Raw genomic sequence first — 23683 nt, forward strand, 5'->3', positions numbered from 1 at the left:
TCTTTTACTAAGGGGTAACTGACAGTTGTGCTGTAAAGGCCGTGGGGAGAAGAGACTGCTATGTGTTTTGGCCTGAGGCAGTTAACCAAATTTCTGCCTCATGCAGTGTATCATAATTGTTAAGTGTCCAATAGACCTTTACAGAGGTACCAGGTATCAAAAGCTTGTTAGTTATTCCTCAGTTCAAAACACACAGCATTTCTTTCCACTAAGTGAAGACTCGGCGTAGGTACCACTTCGTCACTGCTGCTCACACTTCAAGGTCTAGGTACGTGTCAGAGACACACCTTGCACATAGCCTTACTATTAATATTTAGCTACTATTTTACTTTAGTCTATGAGAAAAGAGCACAGGAACCTCCTTCCAAAGGAACAATCTTCCTCTTTCCAGTGTGCTCTGGTGAAGGTGACTAAAACCACCTTAGATTATTTGTGTCTTTTTGGTATCGCTGTATTCCTACTTCTCCCATCCCCACTTCTTCCTCATACAACAGATGGGCAAAACTCGTTTGGACCTTGAAAGATTATCAACTCCCGACAGCACAGTTAAGTCAACTACTCTAAATTCCTTTGGAAGCAATAAAACATACTTTGAAATATTTCTCATAAGGGAAATATTCTAGGCAAAAGCAATCAATCGCCAATGGTCTTAGCATATTATTTTTGCTTTGGTGTGCTCAAGCTTCTCACTGTTACCAAATTCATCCTTCTCCGTAGTCGGTCTCTTGCTCTTCCAGAGTCAACTCTGCTAGCAATGCCTCCAAACTTTGGGGAAAAAATAGCAACCTTCTTCCACGTTTTAAAAAAAAGGCCAGATTTACAGCACTCCCTCTCAGGGAAAAGCAAAAGATTGCAACTTTTTATACAACAAAATAAAATCAGAGTAGTCCCTGAAGACTAAATTCTGGTTTTGGTGATGACATTATAACCTTACTGGCATTGATGCTATAGTACAGGGAAGTTTCACGTCAACAGTACTGGCCATTCACCACTCGAAGTCACAGAGCTAATGAGAACAGCCAAGGCCTCCCACACCCACATTAAGTGCCTGTGATACAAGCCCTCGTGAGAAGACAACCAGCATTCTGCTAAGTCAAGCTGAGAGCAAGCCGGTGGTCCTGCAGGCAATTTGCTCCTCAGGAACCCAGGTCACAAACTCCGGCCTGGAAAGATGTAGGTGGGTCAGCATCTAATGATCCTCTCCCCTCAGTTTTCATCGTAACTGAATGCCTGGTGGATATTGTTTCATTACGAGTGGTTTCAAGGTTTATAATGATAGCCTGTCAAAAAAGTTAGCTTCAAGTCTCTAAAGGTTCTGTACCTCATTCAAGCTCCTGGCTCGTATGACAGCAGACACATCAGCTCAGTACCACCACACTAATTACTCCACATGAAGAAGTGAAGGAGGTGAATCACAGCAGAACAGGCTGCATTTCATCCTGGCCTTACAAGCTGAATAACTTCAAAGAAAAAAACCCCAAAGATGCTACATTCGTCTTAATCAAGTATCATGGCAAAAAAAAGCTGGGGTTATGGCATCAAGCTCGGACCAACAAGGAAGCTGGCTAGCAAGTCCACCAGTTTTGAGAGAAATGGTGCGTTCGTGCCATCCCATGCTTTGCCCAGGAGCAGGCTGTGGACAGGCAGCTTATTCTCTGTAACTTGACTAGATGTAGCACATGCCAGCCGACCCATCTTGACAGCTCTGCCACTCAACAGGACCAAATACTACTGCCACAAGAGCATCTGAGGTGATGGCAAGACTACTCATCACGCTCCTCCACAAGTTGATTCAGCTCGTTCCACTGGAGACAAGCCTTCGCATATTAGAGCAAAGGGACTGCCCCAGCCAGAAGCTAACCAAGCTCCGTCTCCCTGAGCAGAGGCCACACCATTCCACAGTAGCTAAAAGCAGGCTTCTGAAGATCATTAGCACATATTCAAACTCCTAGCACACATCTGGATCCTCTAAAACTGCAAAGGGTCTGAATTTGATAAGCAAGACAAGATTTTTGCCCAAATGCTTTAAGTTAAGCATTTAGAAAGGAATTACCTAAAAGACACTGGCAAACACCTGAATTCCTCTAACAAAAACCACACAGCACACAAGAGTAAGTTCATATAGCCATGGAAAAAGAGAGAGGTTTTTATTCTATCCTTGTCAAGAGAAAAAAAAAAAAACAACCAACAATGAGTTTCAAGTATCTGCTCCCAAAGTCGCAGCACAGTCTCAGAAACAAAAGTCCCACAGTCACAGTCAAGCTGTCATGATACTTAGATTTCTTCAGGAATGCAGCATTTATCATTTTGCAGCACATATTCATAGTCGTAGTAGTAAGTGTTGATTTCTTTTTTGCACTACAAGGGTTGTTTTATCTGTACCGTGACACTTTCCTGGGACGTGCTTCAGGATTAAATGCACCCAAAAAGCATTTTAAAAAAGGATCAGTCTGTAGGCAATGCAGTTTCTTAACCTGAATCAGCATGTGACTGTACAAGGACACGTGCTAGTACAGGGGAGGGAGGGAGGGAGAATCCACAGCACAAAGATACCAGCAACTGAGCCAGGGTAATGGTCTGTCACTCCCACAGAACGCACCTCTCTCCCACCTTCCACCCTACGCACCCTTTCCTTGCTCCCCTTCCCAGTCCAGCACCTCTGCTCTCCCCGTCGCACCCTCCAAGCCCTCCCACAAACTGCTTCCATTCGGTAACACAACGCAGGAGCACCCAGGCTTTTCTGCCGAGTGAATTTACAGTTGGGTTTGCAGGACCCAGCAGTCGATAGCATGCCAGTGACAGAGGAGCGTCAGGAACAGAAGCAGGACTGGGGCAAACCGCAGCCCCCCCTTGTTGGTTGTGATGAGCTGTCTGGCTGCTCACCAGATTTCTGGGCACCAAACTCGCAGATGAGCTTCATCTGCTGTGGAATCATAATTAAAACTGGTCCTCTCGAGTGGCCCATCTTCTCCAGCTGCCAGACTTTGCCTTGCTGCTGCCTTCAGACTCATTATTACTTATAAATGAAGTATATAAAAACGGTCAACTTCAGAAGCTGGTCCCTCAGATTTACGCGCACCCTTAGACCATGCCGGCCCTGCCGCGGGATGGAAGGACACCCTGCCGCCGCCTGCGGGAAGCGATCTCCTGAAGACGTGACGAGCTGCTTGTTGGCGCTCTGTGCAGCCGCAGCGCTCGCTGTCAGCCCGGCCGGGCAGCACGCTGTGCGCAGCGCAGCCGGCGGAGGAATGTGCTCGCTGAATGCACCTTTTCATCTCGATAAGGATTTTCAAGGTCATGTTCGCTTCCCTCCCAGCTCCTCCCCGGCTCCAGTGAAATCCCAAGCACGCAGCCCTGGGCCCTGCTACGCGTTCCCACCCTCCGCGTCTCCCGGACACCGGCACAACCTGTCGCATTCCTCCGCAGCAGTAAACCCCAGCCTTCCTACTTGCTCGCGGCCAGCTCCCCGGGGTTAGCCTCTCTCTCTAGAGCAAGCAGGCACAGCACCGCAAGAGCAGCTGCTTTGCCAGCAGGCCCAGCAGTTCCTGTGCTGCAGGGTCAGGATAACTCTGCAATGAGGCTTGTGACCTCCAGGATTAACATTTCTGAATTAAATATTTCATATAAAACCAGGCTGCAGCCTGGGCCAAAGCCTAATCAAGCTCGTGGGCCAAGAGAAGGGCTCTAGTCGTAACTTGCGTTGTGCATGCTAAAGCACATGGCTACAGGATCTGGCGAGCCTGTCTTCCAGGGCACTGCGCGGAGGCTGCCTGTGGGGACAGCCCCTGCCACCCTGTCCCCACGTCCCCAGAGCAGCCAGCCAAACCAGCCCAGCATCAGCAGCCAAGGGGGAGAGCTAGCTGCCTGCCAGCCCCGAGCTCAGAGGAAAGGCAGAGGTGACGGTGCCGGGCCTGGGAAGCCCCTCTCCTCCGGGCACAGGGGATGCAGCCCCCTCTCCTCCACCCAGCAGTCATCGGTGCATGGATACAACAAGCTTAAGGACCCGCAGACTCTCCTCACACCACATAAGATTTCTAGATAACTACTGAAGAATCATACATGCTGCCTGCTTACAAAGCCAGCTAATTATACAATCTGTTAAGCATGTATGCGCACACAACAGTGCTTTGAGTCACTAGAGGACGGGATTTATACTTCACTGCACGCATCTTGCTCTTTGTGAGTGCGTGCCTGGATACAGCCAAAACGAACACAAGTATCTGGAATGTCTGCAGCTCGCCAGCCAGCACATCTGAATACAAAGCTGAGCCCTGCGAGAGTGACTGGCTGCGTGTGACCCCAGTTGCACGTATTGCTCCCCCAACAATGTTTAAAATCCCTATTCCCTTTTTTACCACTCCGAGCATCTGAAAGCGGAGTACGGCATAATGTGTAAGCCATCTTCTGAAGCTGTAACCGTGATGCTAGCGAGGAAAAAGCAGCAGTGCAGGTGATGGGTTGTGAAGACAAAGAGCTCAACATGGGAGCCAGCAGCTCTGCCTGCCATAATGCGGTGCCCCGGGTTTAATCCCGGCAGAAGGGCCCCGGCGCTCCGGCAGGCAGGGACCTCTGTTCCTATGGCAGCAGCCGCTCCTCGACGGCCGAGCCCACGCCAGATGGAGAGCCCTCTCCTAGGTGTCTGCCAGACAGATAACACCCTGCACATCAGAGGCGCTGTCTCTTCCCCTCAGTCATTTTGTCTTCATTTACTAGTGCCCGGTTTTGCTCCCACTGATGGCAGGCGGATCGACTGGAACGCGACAGCTCTCTGCCGAGTGCCCCAGGCCCGGCGCCCCGGGTCGGCAGCTCGGAGCGGGGCTCCCTTCCACGCTGTGCGTGGCCTCACGCGGCAGCAGCTGGCCTGGCTAAGGACAAGTGGCACAGAGCACAAAACCACGGGGCTGCACAGATCTACCTGTGCTCAGCACTTTAGTTGGCTTCTCCTTGTATTCCTGTACTCATTAACAAAGCATCTGGAGGCTTTTTATGTAAAAACTGAGAGCAATAGCTATGTTTTTCATGGATTATGCAACATTTCTGGCATTTCTTATTTTTAAAGGAATTTCTTCTGCTGAGGATTTCACTTCAGCTTCCCAGATCTCCAAATATCCAACATTACCTGCAGGTGAGCTCTACCCCCCCTAATTCTAATGGCTTCATCCCCATAGCATGGCTCCATCCTATGGAAAGCCCTGTCCTAAGGAATCATATAGCTATACCTTATGCTATACTTTCAAAGGGATGTACTCTGCACCGGATTTTCCATTTTTACCTTCTGTGTATTGCCATTTAGCCTGATTATTTAACGTGAACTCCAAAATAGGACTTTAAGCATTTGGTGCATAAGGCACGAAGTATTATTTAGGGGCTTCGTAACGAGTGAAGCCAAACCACCTCCATCTTCACACATTTCTCTTCCCTGCAAGTCAGGGGAAGCAGCAGAAGGCACCAACTCTGTAAGAGTTTCAGGTTTTTCTTGGAAAATATGAGTTGGTCAAAATAAGCTCTTAAAGTCTAGTAGACACCACACAAACCTAGCAAGGTACAGTAGGAAATCACATCTTTCTTTATGCCATACCAAGCCCCAGCATCTGCTCGTCTGTAACAGGGTATTTTCTCTCTTTCAGTTTTGCAGGGGATGTAACCAGGAAAAGAAGATGGTGTAGATACCCTTCTGCTGTCCTCACAACATAAGCCCTCCTTGTGGAGCAACCTAGCAAACAAGTCACAGCATCTGCAGGTGCTTTAAGGCACAAGACATTTCACTCCTGAGATTTCCTTGCGGGACACGAAGTGCCCTGGGTCACCAGGGACATCAGCCTTTCCAAAAGGAATGGGACGAGAGGCTGCATTACTTTCCAAAAAGCCATGCTTAAGAGCCCAGCTAATTAGCAACTCAATTGCTACGTGCAACTCTCTTATACATCCACCTTGCTCACACAAGAAAGTACTAACAAATTTGACTATTTGAATCACCGCCACTGGATTTCCAAGCTAACAGCTCCACAAAAAGATGCTCACACATCAAGAGATGTCCAATTCCAGAACAGGATGTCTCTCTATAAATTTAGGTTGTTCTCATCTCCAGTTACCTTAAACAGTACCTTTCCTCAAAATCTAGAGAGCAAGGTTCTGAAAAACAAATTACCTCAGAGCCAGACTTCTCTATGCACAATCCAAATCCTGTATAGCTGACATTGTTAGAAAGACATCCTTGTCCAGCTTACGTCAGCCGTGTTTTCCCTTCTTCCTCCCATCCAAAAAAAGGAAAAATCTGGGGTTTTTTTTCAGAGAGTGTAAAATACTTTTTTTCCCCCCAAGATCCCTCAATAACATTTTTCCCCCTAACTACCAGTTTTCATAGCCTTTGTAGCTGCCAAAGGATAAGAAGCAGCCAAATGAGTAAAAACCCCATTTTAAGTCTTACTCAGTGAAAACCAGTATTTGTAGCAAGATACTTCAGGTAAAACTGAAGGCGCTGTGGAGGTGTCACCAGAAGCAGAGCTCTGCGGGCGCACGCACGCCCCGTAAGGGAGCTCGGGGCAGACACCCAGGCGCACAGGCTGCGCACGCCGCGGGCGCTGCTCTCCAGCCAGATCATGCCAGGCACTGGTGCAAACGATCGGTTGCCTGATCTAGCCTCAGCTGTAGCTTGTTTATAACTTGCTGAGGCTGTTAGAATACAGCCATCACTGTTGCTCAAGGCAATTACCTAAAATATCTCAGCTATTCATTTCCACCCGTCTTTTTAAGACACAGCCGTGTTTAATGGATCTGACATTGTGCCTTATAGCACCGTGCACCCGGTCTTAAGCCAGCCACCACGAGAGCTCACGGGTTTGAAATTTGCTGCTTAACTGAGTAGTACTTCACCATCAGTACCTGAATGAGATACAGCTCCCATGCCAGTCATTTTTTCAGCGAATAGTTTCACTGTATTATCCATTTTGTTCATTTCTACCCAAAACCCGATCTACACCATCAATGCAGAATTCTCAACACATATATTAACTTACTCCTATCAGCTCAGCTAAATAAATCATTACCCATAGTTCAGCTCATCTGCAAAGACCAAGCTGAAATTCTCTTGCAAACAAAATACTCCTGTTGCCCTTGCCTAGTACCTTTAAGCTAACCTACAGACTGATCCAAAGATCCAACTTGCTATCAAGTTCCAAAATCACTGATAAAACTGCAGAACTATTAAAAACACAGACCTCACTGGTAGAGGTCTTTGAACACTCCTCCTTTCCATTAATAATGTCCTTTATTCAACGTCCTTCTAATAATTGCCAAATCAATGGCATAAACAGATGCTTCTACTGTTCCAAACCAGAGAAGACAAAGGACAGTGATACTGCAGAAACTGCAGTGCTTGGGATGAATGAAATATGACATTGAAACTCTAACAACACTTCAGAGAAAAATGTTGAGTGTTTTGCTAGGCTCCCGAGCAAGGCAGGTAAATGGTGCCTTCAGTTATGCATGCAGAAGATACAGGGAGGAGATCCAGAAAGAAGCACACACCTTTTTAGGTGTCACCTTCACAGCGTCGCAGCAGATGGAATTACAGCCCACAGTGCAGCACTGAGAAAGCATCAATCTGATATTTAAGCTGTCTGCTTTGAAAGACAAACTACAGGTGACACGGCTGCCTCGCTGAACCCATGCTCACCACCCGTGGTGCCGGGCAAGCACAGCACAACCGCACCGACTGCGGCTCAGGAGCAAGCCGTGATGTCTAGAGGAGCCATGTTTTGCAGGAAGGTCGCTCCAACCCAGCAGGTCACTGCTGCAAAAGACAGTCCTTGGGCCACTTCCATTTATTGCAGCAGCAGAAGCTGTGTCCAGAAGGAGGGGGAGCAGTTTTCTGTGTGCCAGCTAGCTCAGTGAGGAGATGGATGTGCACCAGGGCTGGAGGAACAGCCACCTCCCATGGTGGGAAGGCTCAGTCGCTCCCCAGCCTGCTCTGGCCCTGCCAGCAGGGCTTGAGCTCAGGCCCACAGCCAGACCTCCAGCAGCACGAGGGGCCAAGATTAAATGATGCACTACAGCCACAACCAAGCTCTAGGGCAGAGCTGTTTAGCTTTTCCACCAGCAAATGTACAAGTGGTTACAATACTGTAAGCAACGGTTCACTGCACTCTTTTGAGATGGATCCAGAGGCAATCACTTATGGTTAATAAATTGGGGGGGAAAAAAAACATATCAAATTCACATCCCATCCAGGCTCTACCCGAGCAGCGGACATTTAAAAAGTGAGGTTTGTTAATAAATTAATCCCTTCTATTTTTCCTCATTAACATATAATACAAAATACTGGCATAAAACCAGCTCATGCAGCCTCACAGTGATCAGAAACATTATGCCTCACACATCAGCCATTCCTCTGCCTGCACCTGAACTGCTTGGTGGGCAAAGTGTCCACCATATAAAGCCAAGAAGTTACCCGCTCAGGGTCAGTCTAAGAAGGACTGGGTTTGTTTACACCAATTTTGTCCTTTCTACGGAACTAAACCAATTTATATTCCTCAAGTACCCAGCGCTGCATTTTCATCCCCTTATGTGACTAGCCACCAGCTTAGACACACTGATGCTCTGACATGGCAGACGGTAACAAATTCCCAGCACTCATTGTAAAGCAACAACTTTTCACAGTTACCTGGAAACGTTATTTCAAATCAACCAAAGTACAGCTTTGTACAGCAGAGCCCCCAAGCACCACAGGGACATCACCTCTGCTACACGCCTCCCTGATCACAACACAAGACAGCAACAGGGAATCTCGGGCTCCTCTCTGATCACCAAGGAGCAGAACCTACCTATGACCGAATGAGAAAAACAAGTAAACAGGACTAAAAGGGCAGTTTGTTACACCTGTGCCAGCCAGAGACACGCACAGGTAGTCCTTAGTGAATTGAGTGCACTGCCCTGTTTTCTTGTTCAGTTGAATCAAAGCATCCCAGAAGCAGGCTGTTACAAAACAGGAGCAGGAAAGCTAAATCAGACGACACAACTTTCAAAGAGGGACTAACCACAGTGGGGAGGAAAGAACATGAGAACTTTGCTGGCATTTCCCATCCAGCATGGATGTACTTTATATCCCAATGCAAAACTGATGCGCAAAGGAGAAAGAGCTCATAAAGCTGCAAAAAGGAGCAATTCCAAAATGAGCCATCTTGAACACCAGGGGAGAGCGCAGCAGCACTTTGCGATGGTCCAGATACAAGAATAAACCACAGCTTTCCCAAGGGGTAAACAGAGAATTTAGGCTGATGTAACTGAACGTGCTTAGGTCCAGTTTTAAGAATTGAGCAGAATTTTAATCCCCCAAAAATGCGGTTCTTTAGTAACTGACCATCGCAATACAGAAACGCCTGCCATCGCAGAAGTCCAGTGCTACCCGGCCACCAGTCTGCTGCACAAGCAAAGCAGCTGGTGAATCCAGAGAGGACACAGGCCTGCTCCTTCCAGCTGCGAAAGGACCCCGAGGAAGGCGAGGGCAGGCATGGAGCACGTAACACGATCGCATGATGAGTCCCAACCTTCTCTTGTCGCACTCGTATGAGAGGCATACGCTGAACTCTGTTTTCTCAGCAGGCTGCCTGTCAGCTGCTGTCCCATTTGCAGAGCACCACTTAGTCCGATGACTGAAGGGCAAGATAAACCAGTCGCATCACCCCACCCTACCCAGAAACTCTGCATTCTCGCAGAGCACTCACTGGCCGTAACAACCCAAGTTGCAGCAAACAGTTATTCTATAGCAGTATTTTTCCCCATTCATGATGCTGGAAGGTGTATGCTTTGTCTATAATACTTCAAAGCTTTTGAAAACCAAAAGCACCAGCAACAGTACACCCATATTCATTTTTTAGTGTTACATGAAGAACTGAGGCTACGTCCTCTAAAGGCGATTCACTTCCCTTGGACAAAGGCTACTTCTTTCAGACATCGGCACTCCAAGCTCTATTACTCATCTGCCTCCTTCCTCACCTACAGAATATGAAAGTTTAGACAAAGGTATTTGACATTAAAATCAGCTGAGAAGAACATCCTAACAAGTTTCCAAGTCTATTTGCTTTTCTTAGCATTATAAGCTTTACAATATTTCTTGCAAATCTCTACTTCACATGTTTTGTTCAAGACTTACTGATTATCCTAATAAAATAATGCCCAAAGCACACCAAAAATCTTTTAATAGAGTGAAAATTAGAGTATCAGATCTATTACACCACCCAGCCTTTCCCCTCCACTGGAGAAGCATTAGAGCCTTTGGACACATCATTTCAACAAGAAGGTTATTTAGTTCTAGAGTTTGGAGTGAAGTATTTAATCGCTAAAGGATTTGCAAATTACACATGAATATGCATGTAGCACTTCTCACCATGACATAAATCCTATTGTATATTTATGAATGGATTGCTTTGCCTCCAGCTTCTACATGTATATAAACACAGGTTTTAATCTTCAATTCTTTCCTCCCTCCCTTCTTTTTAAGCAGTTGCTTCAACAAGTTTGCATTTTTGGAATCTATTATCTGCAGTGTATTTCTTGCCTTTTTTTTTTTTTTTAAAAACTCTGTAAACCTCCTTCTCCCATCAGGCGAAACACTTACTTTATGAAAGGCTTTAAAGAGCCTGTAAGCATGGCCGTAAGAGAACTGAGCAACAGTGTTATACAGCTTGTGAGAGAGAAAGTGGAAGCAACAATCACTGGAAAGAGGTGTGCTCCGAGCATCAGAGCTGGGAACGGGGAGGCATGAAATGACAGGTCAACAGCTTGCCTTCGACTGCAAAGACACTAGCTAAGGGGAAGTAAACCCTCCATAAGCATCTAGGAAGCAATACAAATAATAAAACTCTTATTGTAAAATCCTTAATTCATACCGACAGAAGTCCATTATTCCCTACACCTTCCATCAGGTATCTAGGCTGGTCACGAAGCAGCTGGATCAAAGCAGCATTTCAGCCTGGCTTCTACAATATATTTGGTAAGAGGCACTACTGTCGTTCAGAGAAGTGTTGCCACACATCTGCCCAACTACTCCAGGGAAGTAATTCAAACAATAATGCCTTTAAAGGTCATTGTTAAAATTATTTGATTTACGTTATTTCACTGCAAATCTATTCTGTCATAAATCTGATTGCAAAGAAACACTTACCAACATGCAGCACTCGATCAGAGGCAAGTGTCTCAAGCAGATTTCCAAGTAGGATGATTATGGGTGTCAATTGCCACTTGGACCGTTCTCATTTTTGTTACTACACAGCAAAACCCTAAACACCGAGGAGTTACCTGCACCAGCTGCCTTCCTCTTTCCAGGACCTGGCGTCACTTGGCTCTGTTCAGAAAACAGGAGCAGCCATCGCGTCCCAGCCCCATCTCGCTGCCTTGCAGGAGAGAGCACAAGGGCACAAGGGCTCTGGCAGCAGCCACGGAGACACGATGGGAAATGGCCTGACACAAGACCAATTCCTCCCACCCCCAAATACTGTTCACACGTCTAAAGCAGGCTGTGAACCGCAGCGTGTTCAGCTGCAGTCATGTCTTCCTCCGATAACGGAGGGACCTTTTCCCGATGGGAAGGAAGAACCACCACAGCACCTGACTCCAAAGCCACAGTGGCCACACTAGAAAGGACTGCCAGCCCATCTAAGCTACTGAAGATGCCACACAACTTGCCAGAGCTACCATCCAAACTGCAGGAGCCTGTCTCTGGGAAACGGATCGAAAATAAACCAGGAAGCACTATGGGGTATTAGCTACAGACTACTGGACAAATAGAGAATAAAGATGAGAAAATTCAACACAGAACATTTGTTTTAGGGATAAGAGTGGCATTTACAAGGGATGTGTGAAAACAAGCCTGAGTGGAGGACTCCATGTCACCAGTTCAGTTGCAGATTTGTCTTTGCGAACTGAGATTTTTATCCATGCAACCCTTTTGCAAGTGACCGAGCCAGGTTCCTCGGCCACACACCCCTCCCCTTCCAGCCACACATTCTTCTAAAAAGAAATCTTAAAAAGACAGTGAGGAGTAGTGCCCAAGGAGTATAAGAGATCAGGCGAGCAAACGACATGCGCTTTAGGAACGTATTTACATTCAGGTTATGCTTCTCTTAGCATCAAGCAAAGACCACGATGGCAGATAGCTTCTAAATGGAATTACTAGTGCGCCAGTTGCATGAGAAACTAGCAATGCCATACGATAGTCTCTGAATGATTAACAGATGACATATGACAACAGATCTACCTTTATGCAGAACTACAGACCATCTCAACTGAAAAGATATCGCATTGATATTTGACAGACTGGATTTAAGTTAAATCCGGAAGCTTCTACATTCAAATTTAAAAAGCAAAAAGTGGGAAAGTTAGGAAGTCTAAGATGTCTTGCAAAACCTTGTTGCCACAGAAAGCCACGGGACATGCTAGCAGCCATGACATTTCACTTTCCTGCATATATAGGTTAAAATAAGGCAGAATAACACTCACTGAGGACTGTAAGGAGATCTCTTTACCAGACAAATCTGCCTATTTCTAGAATACAGGAAAACTTACTTTTTGAGAACCAGCTGTTAAACAGCCTAAAGCCTTCTATGTATGTGTCCACGTAAGAATTAAACAGTCAGCATCCCATCAAGGCTACAGACCGTTTCACTTTGACGCTTAGATCTCGCAGTGCGGAACTTACTCGTGACGCAAGACAAGACAAATTGCAGGGCTTACTGCCGTGCTGGCTGACAAGCTACTCGGGTGAGCTGGATGTAGAGATAACTTCAAGGAATTTCAGAAAAATCTAAACAAGCGGGTGAACTGACAGCTGAAGTGGAGAGAGATCAGATGTTGAGAAATGTTGAACAATATACTGAACAGAAGAGTTTAACCTCCTTATTCTCTGCAGGGTTAACACGCACCACTAATCAAATACAGCCGAGCATCACCACACGCATGCTCCAACAAAAAAGTCTGTTCAAAGTGCTGATTTGATTTCAAGTTTAACCGTGACAAAACTCTGCAATACAAAAATGTTATTCATGTTAAGGATTCTTTTTTAAACACAATTCAATACGAAAAGCTCATCTGGAACACTATATACAGTACAGGTCATCCTAATTTAGACAAGCCTTACCATTTTACCTTAAAAATACTTCCTTTTCATACCAAGTTCTTCCTTGGGAAAAGTTTCCATCTCTGCTATAAAGGAATTAATTCAGGACAACAGCAGTCAATGAAGCTGCAGCACTAGCATTACTCCACTAGTCATGGGGAGCATCTGGAAAAATCCTAAAAAGAACACAGAAACTGCTGCGGCAGCAGAGACCTTCCAAAGAAGGAAGGTCTCTGGCTAGCTGAGCCACCCTCTTCCCATCAAAACAGCAAAATCCATAAGCAGCAACCAGAAGACTGAACCAAAGTCACATCAGATGCCGAGGAAGAGAAGTGGCACCATTCTGAACAAAGGTTGGGTCCGAACAGCAAAAGCCTGTCTAAAGAGCACTGCAACAATCTGACAGCTGTTAAAAACTAGCATAGCATCACTAATTGAGCACAGACCTTACCCCCTGTGCCCTGTTGCAGCAGAACCGTCACACCTCCTAGATCGGTGACATAAGATGCAGGAGCACAGCACCCACATGCTGCCTCAGAAACCCTGCTAAACCCCCAGCGACCCATGGGACCCCTGTGGAGCAGGCAGTAGATATGCTGAAGATTCCCCCTCAGGGAAAGCAGCACTGGGGTGAGCAGAGGTTTCAGCTTTAGAGCACCATGAAACACCCAGGTGCGCTACTGCAATGCAGGCAACGAGGAGCACCCTTGCCTGCCTGCCCCATCCCTGCCAGCCCGGGACAATACCTGTCCCGTGCCCGGGGTGCTGCCTGCTACCCCACTCCCACCCACACACCTCCTCCCGCGCATTTCAGCAGCTGCAGAGCAAGCCGATTCTACCAATTGAGTGTGATAAACTCCACCTCCCAAAGGGGTTACTAGGAGCTCCTCTGTAGCCTGAATCAGGCTGGCTGACCCAGCACCACCCAAGACAGGCCACCAACCTGAGACACTTCACAGGAAACAGACTGGATAATTTGCAGAGCTGCATCACATGTGACAGTCAAATACTTTCCATTATCATCCCCACCCAAATTCCCTTTGAGATAATTTGGACAAGCAGCTCAAAAACATACTCAGTCTTTCAAACAGTCCAACTATGAGAACTTCAAATGTCCAGGATGAAGCTGTCAGTGAGATGACTCTTCCCATTCACTCAGGGCTTAGGTGCCACGGTCCAACTGATGGCTGCTGCCAGCCCGTGATGCCAACCTGCCTGAGCCCCTCAAAGGACATCCCACAGGGTTCGTGTGCTGGATGGCTTGGAGGCCGCATGGCAAGGGGACAGCCTGCGCAGCCGGGCCACCAGCATGTCTTCTAGCAGCTGCAGAGGCTCAGCTGGCTCAGATGCCACGTGAAATCAAAAGTTATGCCTGGCACGAGCAAAATTAACTGCAAAGTTATCCACAGCACAGCTTTATAGAGCGGTTCTCGGGCTACCTACATTTTCCTGTGCTGCTCTAAGGGTCCAGAAGATTATTTTGGCCACTGCTGTTCTTCTGCAGGCCATCCTCCCTGTGGTAGGGTTGTGAAGGATGATTTCATCTGCAAATAGCAGAGCCCTCTCCTTCGCAGGGGACTGCCCTTGTTCTGAGTACAAGGGTATGAAGGCAGTTGCAAGTCACGTATGAGAAATTTGCAAGTTGTTGCAGGGTCATTTAAGCAATAGTTTCACTTACATTTTAGTTCAAGATAGTTATGTGACCACCTTACATCTCAACTCTGCATAGAGCAGATATGAATGACTGCCTCTTGCAAATCAATACTGTTTATTGCGTGCTTTAAATCAATAAAGCTTTCCTCCACAGAGTAAATTCTTCTAAAACAGTGATTAGGCATTTGAAGAGAATTAAATAGTTTCACTGAACAATACCATTAGTCCTGAACCATCAGCTTGACATCCCAGCCAGAAAGCACTTTGTCAGAACTAATTAATCCCCACAGCACCTCTGTAAGATTGAGAAAGCAATTCATCTGCTTTTTAAATGTGTTGGGTACTTATGTTGCAGAACATCATGGCTGGGGTGGAAGCTGTAAGTACCAGCATAAACAGAGAACAAACCAAGCCAGCAGAACCCATCCAAAAGCATGAAAAAACAGAGAATACTGACAGCTGTAGGATTTGGCTTCTTTGCATCTTCCTGCGACACACCAAACCTCCTGTGACTATCCAGAGAGTCTTCCAGATGTCACTTGACTGGATGAGTGGCAGTGAAAAGCAGTTATTATTCTATTGGGAGCACTTTTGTCTGATGTTTGTTCAGCCAATTATCTATGCATGTAGCTTAAAAGGGAGGGGGGAGCAGTAACCTTAGGCTCTGTGAACAAGAACTCTGGGTTTTATTTGAGCAGTTAAAGCTAAGTCTTCATTACCACAAGCAAAGCACGTAACCTTACTGAACAGGTCTCATGAATGGCAACCAGCCAGCATAAAAAGTATTTTTCTCCAAGGAAGTGGTCGATCTACACAGCTCTCATATCTGTACGTAGTAGCAATAGTCTACACACCTTCACCTAACTTTGCCTAGCTGCTGCAACCCCCTCTATTCATTTATTTTTTCAGCTAACACTTGCCCTGCTGCTGGGGCGCTCAAGGCCACCAGGTTCAGGCAGCCAGCCCCTGCACAGGGAGAACATCAGCAAGGCTTTCCCAAGCCAGCTGTATGATCTCTCCCCCTCTTTGAGAAAGACTTGAAGTTCTCCTATACTTGACACAACTGAGCGTCAAGTCAAGCCCAGAACATTTCAGTCCTGGCAGAGAGCGAGGTCGGCAGAGTCTCCGTAACACGTGCAGGGACGCATTGCAGGGTGGTGACGCTCCTCGGCATGCTGAGCAGAGTGCAAGGCTAGCCCTGGCAGTGTGCAGTCACCTTCAGGAGCACAGAATATGAATCAATCATTTACTAATAGATTCCTCCAGTAACTGAGATAAGAGCCCAGTCTGAAAAGGTAGTGTGGCAGGTCAGCGGCAGGACCACCCTCAGCCACCTAGCACATCTTTATGCACAAGTTATTTCATTAAACGTTTTTGGACAAGCCTTCTCATGTCTTCCAATAAGTTTTCTGGCACAAGCTAGAGGAATTTAAGTCAGGTTCAGATGTGGAAAAGTTTGTTGCAAACTCATCTTCCCATAACTGTGCTAGCTATGAAGACACTGGTGTGAATTACACCTTTAGGAGATGCTCTGTCTCGCTGCTGAATTCATCTGGCTCCAGCCAGTGAAAATCCACTCCTCCTGTAAAAATCAATCAGAAATCACGGGGCAAAGCTAAGCACCTCCAGCTTTGGGAACACCTCCCCAGCTGGGCTGGCAGAGAGCCTGACCAGGTCAAGCGCCTGGGGACAGTTTCACCAGCGCACCCTCAGCAGCATTCCCGGGCTGCCGCCGGAGCCAGCCCCACTCCCACACCTCCTAGCCTCCTGCTCAGCCCCAGCCACGCCAGCACGAGTTTCTGCATGAGCATACACAACCTGGATCAACTGTTTCTGTCAAATAAACCCAGGCAGTAAAATAACATTTTTCAGCCAGACCAGCTTCTGGACCTCACTCCCTGCACTGATACGGAATTTCACTCCAGCAGCAGCAGCAGCTGAAGGTGCCCCATCAGCGACACCACCGAGCACCCGCCCCAGGTGACCAACACAGCAGCCACCTCTCACCTGCCGTATCCACATCTGCTGGGATTTACCAGCCCATTTTCTGCCATTCCACTGGACGGAGATCAAGATAACTACTTTGATATGAAAATACATGGCCTAGATAGGGATGAAATTGTTGATCCCCTCGCCAAGTAAGCTTCCAGTCTGTGGCAGTGTCACTAACTTCATAAGCCGTCAGAGTCTTTGAGGCAAAATTAAAGGACTGATCTTGTGAGCAAGATGACCTTGCCAGAGCAGAAGATGAAGCTCAACCTACATATTTCTAAACAATGTGATTTACAGAGATTTCTTCAAAAGCAATTCTGATCTTTTAAGACTTGGAATTCCCCAAGATGCATTAAAAAGCTGCTGAGCTGAACAAAGGGTTTTTTTCATGTTCCATAGGGAAGGAAGGTAAAATAATGCTTTTAGTAGTTCTAAAGTCACTGCCAACGTCCTCTGTCACTACACACGTGTGCGTACCACACCTTTAGTGGTGATGCCCTTGTTAAAAAGCATCATACCTGTTGTTTCCAGCTACCCTGCCCAGTTTGAAGTGAGTTTACCCAAGTGAGGAAGCACACTGGCTCGAAAGGCAGTCCCTGCAGTCTCCAAAGCAATCAGCACATCCTACCGCAAGGTTTGTCTGGGGAGTCTCAGGAAAAAAAAAAAAAAAAAACCACCAATAAAGTTTGATTTCTCATAACTGAAGAGGTCTGATTGATTTCAGCTCCGATCCACTTTTTCCAATTACAGGTGCAGCCTGTGTTAATTCATCTTGGAAGACTCTTGATATTAATAAATTAAAAAAATTTCAAGTGTCACAATGATCTTACTTGCTGTCCTTGTCTCCTTATATATAAACCAATTAATTTTCATTTACCATGGAAAAAAAAAAAAAAAGTAAGAACAGCATGAGTCCTACACATTAAGACACCTGTTCCCAGAGACGGCACTTAGATGACTATGAAGACTGCATTTCTGTCACTCACTCTGTACTCGTGGAAAATGGTTATCAACGGCTTCAATGGGCACACACTGAACTGCCTGTTCTTTATAAAATAATCAGCTATTTTGGGGAACGCAAACATGAGAAAGCAGCAGATTCACATATATATGACAGGGTGTTTGGCTAGCTATCAGTAAAGAAAGGCAACAGCAGGCATCAAACTAGTAGCCTTCAGCGCATGACCTGCATTGCTGCCAGTGGTGAAAGAAAAACCTAGGGAAGAGAAATGCTCCATCTTTGAGAATTTTTCTCTCTTCTCCTTAGACTTACTCATTTTCATCTACAGAAAAGCACAGCTCCTTTTATTCTTGCTGCTTTTCATTGCCCTCCCTTCTTCTAGTCCTTTTATTTTGGAGAACTCCCACATTTAAGTTAGCTATATTTAGCGTTATTCCAGTGCCTATGCTACAGGCAAATAATCCAAGTAGTGGACAGTTACATATGAAATTTTAGCATGATGCTCACATTTCTACATCTTTAATATGGAAAGTTTGAAGACCAAGCGTGCAGAGCAGACTGGGGATGAAAAGCTTCAAGACCAGAATAATGCAGACACAAAATACTCGGCAGTATTTCACATCAAGCCTAGAAGGCAGACCTAGAGGGGCATAGCTAGATGATCGTGCTCACTGTATGACACGCCTGGCTTTTCTTCTGTAAAATCCTCAGGCTCAGCAAACCTGAATCTTCGTGAGCAAACAGATGGCCCTAACTATTTTAAATGCACAAGGTCTTCTACATGTGGCAACACATACATTGGCACATATTGGCCCTGAACCTTGGCAAATCTCTTCCCTAATTCTCTTTACCAAAGCTCCACTTTGGAGGTTCAGACTGGAAAAACCTCCATATGGAGTAGGAAGGGATTGCAGGGAGCAACTGCAGAATCTGGGCTTTCATTTAATAAACGTCTCCAACCCTTTACATCAATAAGAGCCTTCAAGAAATGAAGGGCCATCAACTTAGGCACTGCTGCCTCCCAAAACGGAAAACATCTGCTGCTGTTCGGTAGCTTCACCAAACTTAAGCTAGAAGTGCTCCTATTTCACTAGCTTTCACTCTCAACAGGAGTCCGGTGACTGGGGTAAAATGACAAGTTCAGTCAGCTCCATCTAAAATAACCTAGAAAAAACTGCTTACACCACCATGCCAGCAGGAAGAGTACAAGAACACAAATACTGCAGAGTGGGACAGGTTATCAGGCATCTCCAAATCCTCAGTGCAATCAGGAAGCTTCTGGGTTGAAAGGCAAGGAGAAGTGAAAAAACCTATCCTCTTCCAAGACAGTCTGAGGGAGAGCAGAGGTTCCCCTAAATCCAGCGTAAAGAACCTGAGGACAGCCCACCCACTGGAACCCAGATACCCACCTCTAACCCTCACGTCTGATGACAGCAGAAACCTCATTCGAGGCACTCTGGTGGTGCAATTCCTCCTTCACACTGATGTTTAAGACCAGGCAGCAGCCAGTGCTAATGTTTTGAGACACCATTCTTATTTTCTGTTTGGTCATCAGCACAGCAGCTTACAGTGCAGACGCACCCTCTGTGTTAAGAAAGCAACTGGGATGACTCTCTGGCGTGTTTTACCAAATGGTACATACGGGTGCATACCTGAAGGATCGCGCTTGCTTTTAAAACTAGGAATGACTAACTTCTTCCCCTAGCTCCATAAGGTTTGATCTCCCATTACACTGTATCCAAGTCCTAAATTATCTAATTTCAAACAAATCTACAAAAAAGTCAGCTACGTGAGCTTCCTTTTACACAAGGAAAAACACAGTAGGGTTTTTTTTCCCCCCACCTGGTCACTAGAACTGCCTTACGGCTTTTTAACCTGAAATTCTTGCTTACAACGTACCTTGATTCTTTTCTGTTACACCATACCACAGGTACAGTAACGGCTGAGTCACAAAATTCTTCAGATTATTTACCTTAGATGATTTCCCAAACTGCTCTAACCTCCACAGGCTTCCCAGGGCTGCCCTGAAGTCTAGTATACCCTTAAAAGGCACGAGGTAAAACTGCTCTGACACGCAGTTGCTTCAATCAAGATGTTAGCCATCTGAGCATCACTCAAGTCTCTCTAGGAGAGCGAGATGCTACCAGGTGCCAATGACTTCCTACTGGCACGGTCTAACGGCCCCTCTTACCCATCTGCAGGACTGGTGTCACACCTTACACCAGCGCTGGAAAACCTCTGGCTTCACCAGCACAGCTTTTGATTTCATACAGTCCAAGGCCCGCTGAGGTCCCACCTTACACCCCCTGCCACCAACACCCCTCCCCGCGTGCCCCCAGCACACCAACCTCAGTTAGCACCACTGCAAACCTGACACCAGCTGGTGTCACAAAAACAATGGGCAAGCCTGTGCCCTGAAGCTAGATGTTATCCCTGCTCATGTTTATTTCCACTAAATTAAGCTAGAATGAAAGATTTAGGGAAGGTTTAAAAACCTTTGCATCCTATCTTCAGCCACCAGTTGTTGCTCCCTGAATAAACCGGTCAGGTACTACAAAGGTACGGTCCCACTGAGACGCCACCGGGTTCAGAGTGAGCACTAACACATACATCTTCCTCCACATCCCTCAAACTTGCAGTTTTACAGCTGTGTTTCCTAATATCTATGGCTTTTCACTGACAGCATGTGTGAGCACAGCACACAGAGAGCACTGTAGCAAATACACAAACCAACCTGTCAGCTGCAGCGATTTTAAAGGTGACTTGTAAAAGGCTAGGCTTACAAATATTTAAACTTAAAATACACCGATGAAGCTCAATGATGAGTGCGTTGTTAATCCAAGTTCACTACCACAGGGAACGGTTATCTTATGACTTGAGCTGATCAGAAGTTCCCCAGCAGCTGACTTTCACAGACAGTGGTAATCAGTTGAAAGAGAAATTTCTTTCCTCTGTGTCAGACCAGGGTTTCAACTCATGCAAGCACAGGGTCCCCCAGGTGATGACTAAATGCTGTGTCACATCGTTGTTCTAGTGTTGGACCCATAAACTCTTCAAAACCTTGAGGATTTTCAGGGGGAATGTGTAATTCAGCTTGTTTTCTTGGTAGCCCTACTGGAAGATGACTCAGATGCAAAGCTCATCAGGGCCATGTGTATTCAGGTGTATTTCTATGTGCATAACAAAAGTCATGTGATAGGAGTTATCAGTACGTGTTTGAATATTCTCCTGTAACAGTGGTCAGCAGGTAATGTTTCTGCGACAGCTCAGTACACATGCGTAAATAAGGCACCCATTCAGGTGCTTCTGTCATTTCTGAATCACTAACCAAGGACCGACAGAGAATTTTTAGAAGCCACTATTAGGCCTATTAGATTTCTTACTTGTCTTCATTCTCTGTAACAAAATAAAGATGCCAGGAAAGCACTCCTAATTTAAGCTTGTATTGGCTTCTGCAGGTTAAAAACACACTTTGAAACAACCGTGTTGTTTGCTCTTCTTGACCACATTACCGAAACAGAAGCCTCAAAACGAGTTCCAAACCCCCGGCCAGCAGCAGGTTACATTTGCGTACAGTATACACAAGGATTATTCCTGAATGCAGAACATTCCTTGAAATCTTGTAAAATTGGACCACCACTCACTTTCATGCTTAACAAAAAAAATAAAACCCAACCTTTGAAGCAGAACTGGAAAGAAGGTAAAGTACTGACATCCCACCACCACTGGTGGCCCCTTCAAAGAACTGATTGCTGGGGCAAGGGGAAGAAGGGCAAAGAAAGTCAGAAATTACACGAGCTGCCCCGTAACAAGGAAAACACCCACTGTCAGACAGGTGAAGTATGTAAAATTTATCAACAACAAACCATATATTCGGATTGCTGGAATTTCTAGCTCATCGAGATGGATTTTTGAGTTGCTGTGTCCAGGAACTTCAACTAACAGAGCATTAAATGTGAAATTTAGACGCTTCTCATTTCAATAGCTAGTTGAGCCGCCTGCATGCCTATGTGGGCTTACTGTAACTGCCTCGAGCATGGAGCCAGAACGTGTTAGGACAGTGTTGCTTGGAAAATGACCTGGGTCTTGAACAGCAGAGACTGTGTTCTGCTTCTCTCACTTTTTAAAGTGAGCAATATAGGGAAAGAGCTCCTCGGAGCAAGCAGGACGCAGACAGGGCCATCAGAAACACACCCTGAAGTCAGTGACCTCCCTCATCACCACACTCACCAAGGCCTCACAGCCGCTGGCGGAGGTGGGCCAGGAGGCAGGATAGGACCCACCGACGCCGCTCCGACCCTACCCTGTCCTGCCCGTCCCTCCCCACTCCACTGAGCCACCGCCGCCGGCGGCGTGGGGTGGCCCTGGGGGCGAGGAGCCTGTGAGGTGACCCTGCGGGGTGGCCCTGGGGGCAAGGAGCCTGTGAGGTGACCCTGCGGGGCAAGGAGCCTAAGGGGCCAGGAGCCTGTGAGGTGACCCTAGGGGCGAGGAGCCTGCGCGGTGAGGAGCCTGCGGGGTGGCCCTGGGGGCGAGGAGCCTGTGAGGTGACCCTGCGGGGTGGCCCTGGGGGCGAGGAGCCTGTGAGGTGAGGAGCTCCCCGCCCCGCCGCCCTCCCGATGGCGGAGCCGATGCCAGCCGCGTTTCCCTCCCGCTCTGGGGGCAGCGCGCAGTGCAGGTCTGCAAGATGTCTGGAGGCGGGAGAGCGGGTGGGCAGGGAGATGAGAGGCCAAGCAACACCACCGAACTGACCGACCGACCGACCTCCCCCCGGCGCAGCGAGCAGGCGCCCAGTGCCCTGCCAGGGCCGCCGGGACCGAAGCGACCGCCCGGCCCGGCCCTGCCCTCCCGCGGAGCCCAGCGGGAGCCAGGCTGGAGCCGAGGGATGGCAGCGGCCGCCGAGGGGGCAACTGCGGGGCGGGGGGAAGAGGCGCTGGGGGCGGCAGGCGCGGCTCTGCCGCCGGTGCCCCCGCGGAGGGGAGGGGAGGGGAGAAGGGGCCCCCGCCGCCCGCCCCGGCCCCGCCGCCCACCTGTCGCGGGGGTCGACCCAGCTGGTGGTGCGGCTGCCGTGGTCGATGTAGTACACCTTCCCGTCGTAGTCCCGCGCCTCCTCCCAGCCCTCGGGCAGCGGCAGCTCCTTCCGCGGCATCGTCCCCACCGCCGGCCGCGCTGCCCCATCCAGCGCTCCGCTCCGCGACGGGACGGCGGCGGGGGTGGGGGGGGAGACGGCCCCAGGGCAGGGCCGGCCCGGGCCTCCCCTCCCGCAGGCAGCAAGGAGCGGTGCGGGGGCCGCGCCGGCCCAGCCGCGCAGGGAGGCGCCGCCGCCGCCGCCGCCGGGCAGCCTCACATGCCGGGCCCGCGGCGGGGGCGGGGCGCGGAGCCGGCTGAGGCGGGCCGGGCCGAGGCGGGGGCGGTCCGGGGAGGGCGGCGGGCGAACCCACGGTCAGCCCTGCGGCGCGGGAACCGCGGCCCGCCCGGCCCCTCACGCCTCCATTTCCTCCTCCCGCTCCGGCGGCGGCGGTCCGGCGACTCCCGGCGGGGCCCCACCCCCTCGGCTCGGCCCCGCCCCCTCGGGCGCGGCGGGCGGGGGCGCCGGTTCTTAAATGCTCCGCCCTCCCGCCCCGCCCCGCCCCGCCCCGCCCCGCCCCGCGCGCACGAGAGCGCCCCCTGCCGGCGGGGCGGGCGCGGCGCAGGGCGGGAGCTGGGGGCGGAGGGGGGCGGGGGGCTGCGCACCGCCCTCAGGGCCGCTCCCCTCCGCACCGGGGCCCGCGGCTCGGCTCGGCTCGGCCCCCCGCGGGGGAGCACCGGCGGCGGAGGACACGGTCGCGATGGGGACGGCCAAAACCGCAGATCGGGTGCTGGGCGCCCCCGGGGAGGCAGGGGTGCGGGGGTGCAGCTTGCCGCCGCCAGGCCGCGTCGGGTGGCTCAAGCGCGGAGCCCGCGGGGGTGACGGCGGTGGCCTGCCCGTC

At 48.7% G+C, this 23683-nt stretch overlaps 1 protein-coding gene across 3 annotated transcripts in view; it reads right to left on the reverse strand.

Moving 5' to 3' along the window:
• WWC1 (WW and C2 domain containing 1) overlaps nucleotides 1-23076 on the reverse strand; it is a 73782-nt gene extending 50706 nt beyond the window's left edge. The window contains exon 1 of one of the 3 annotated variants that reach the window (XM_087760149.1): nucleotides 22745-23076. In XM_087760149.1, coding sequence (XP_087616275.1) covers nucleotides 22745-22863 — 119 coding nt within the window. In that variant the 5' untranslated portion in view covers nucleotides 22864-23076. The remainder of the gene's footprint in view (nucleotides 1-22744) is intronic. The other 2 variants (XM_087760148.1, XM_087760151.1) reach the window with 2 other exon arrangements.
• Nucleotides 23077-23683: the final 607 nt, after the last annotated feature.

This window comes from Nipponia nippon, unplaced genomic scaffold, assembly GCF_047370975.1.
Source record: "Nipponia nippon isolate SJK-2023a ecotype South Korea unplaced genomic scaffold, ASM4737097v1 scaffold_21, whole genome shotgun sequence".
Lineage (NCBI taxonomy): Eukaryota > Metazoa > Chordata > Aves > Pelecaniformes > Threskiornithidae > Nipponia > Nipponia nippon.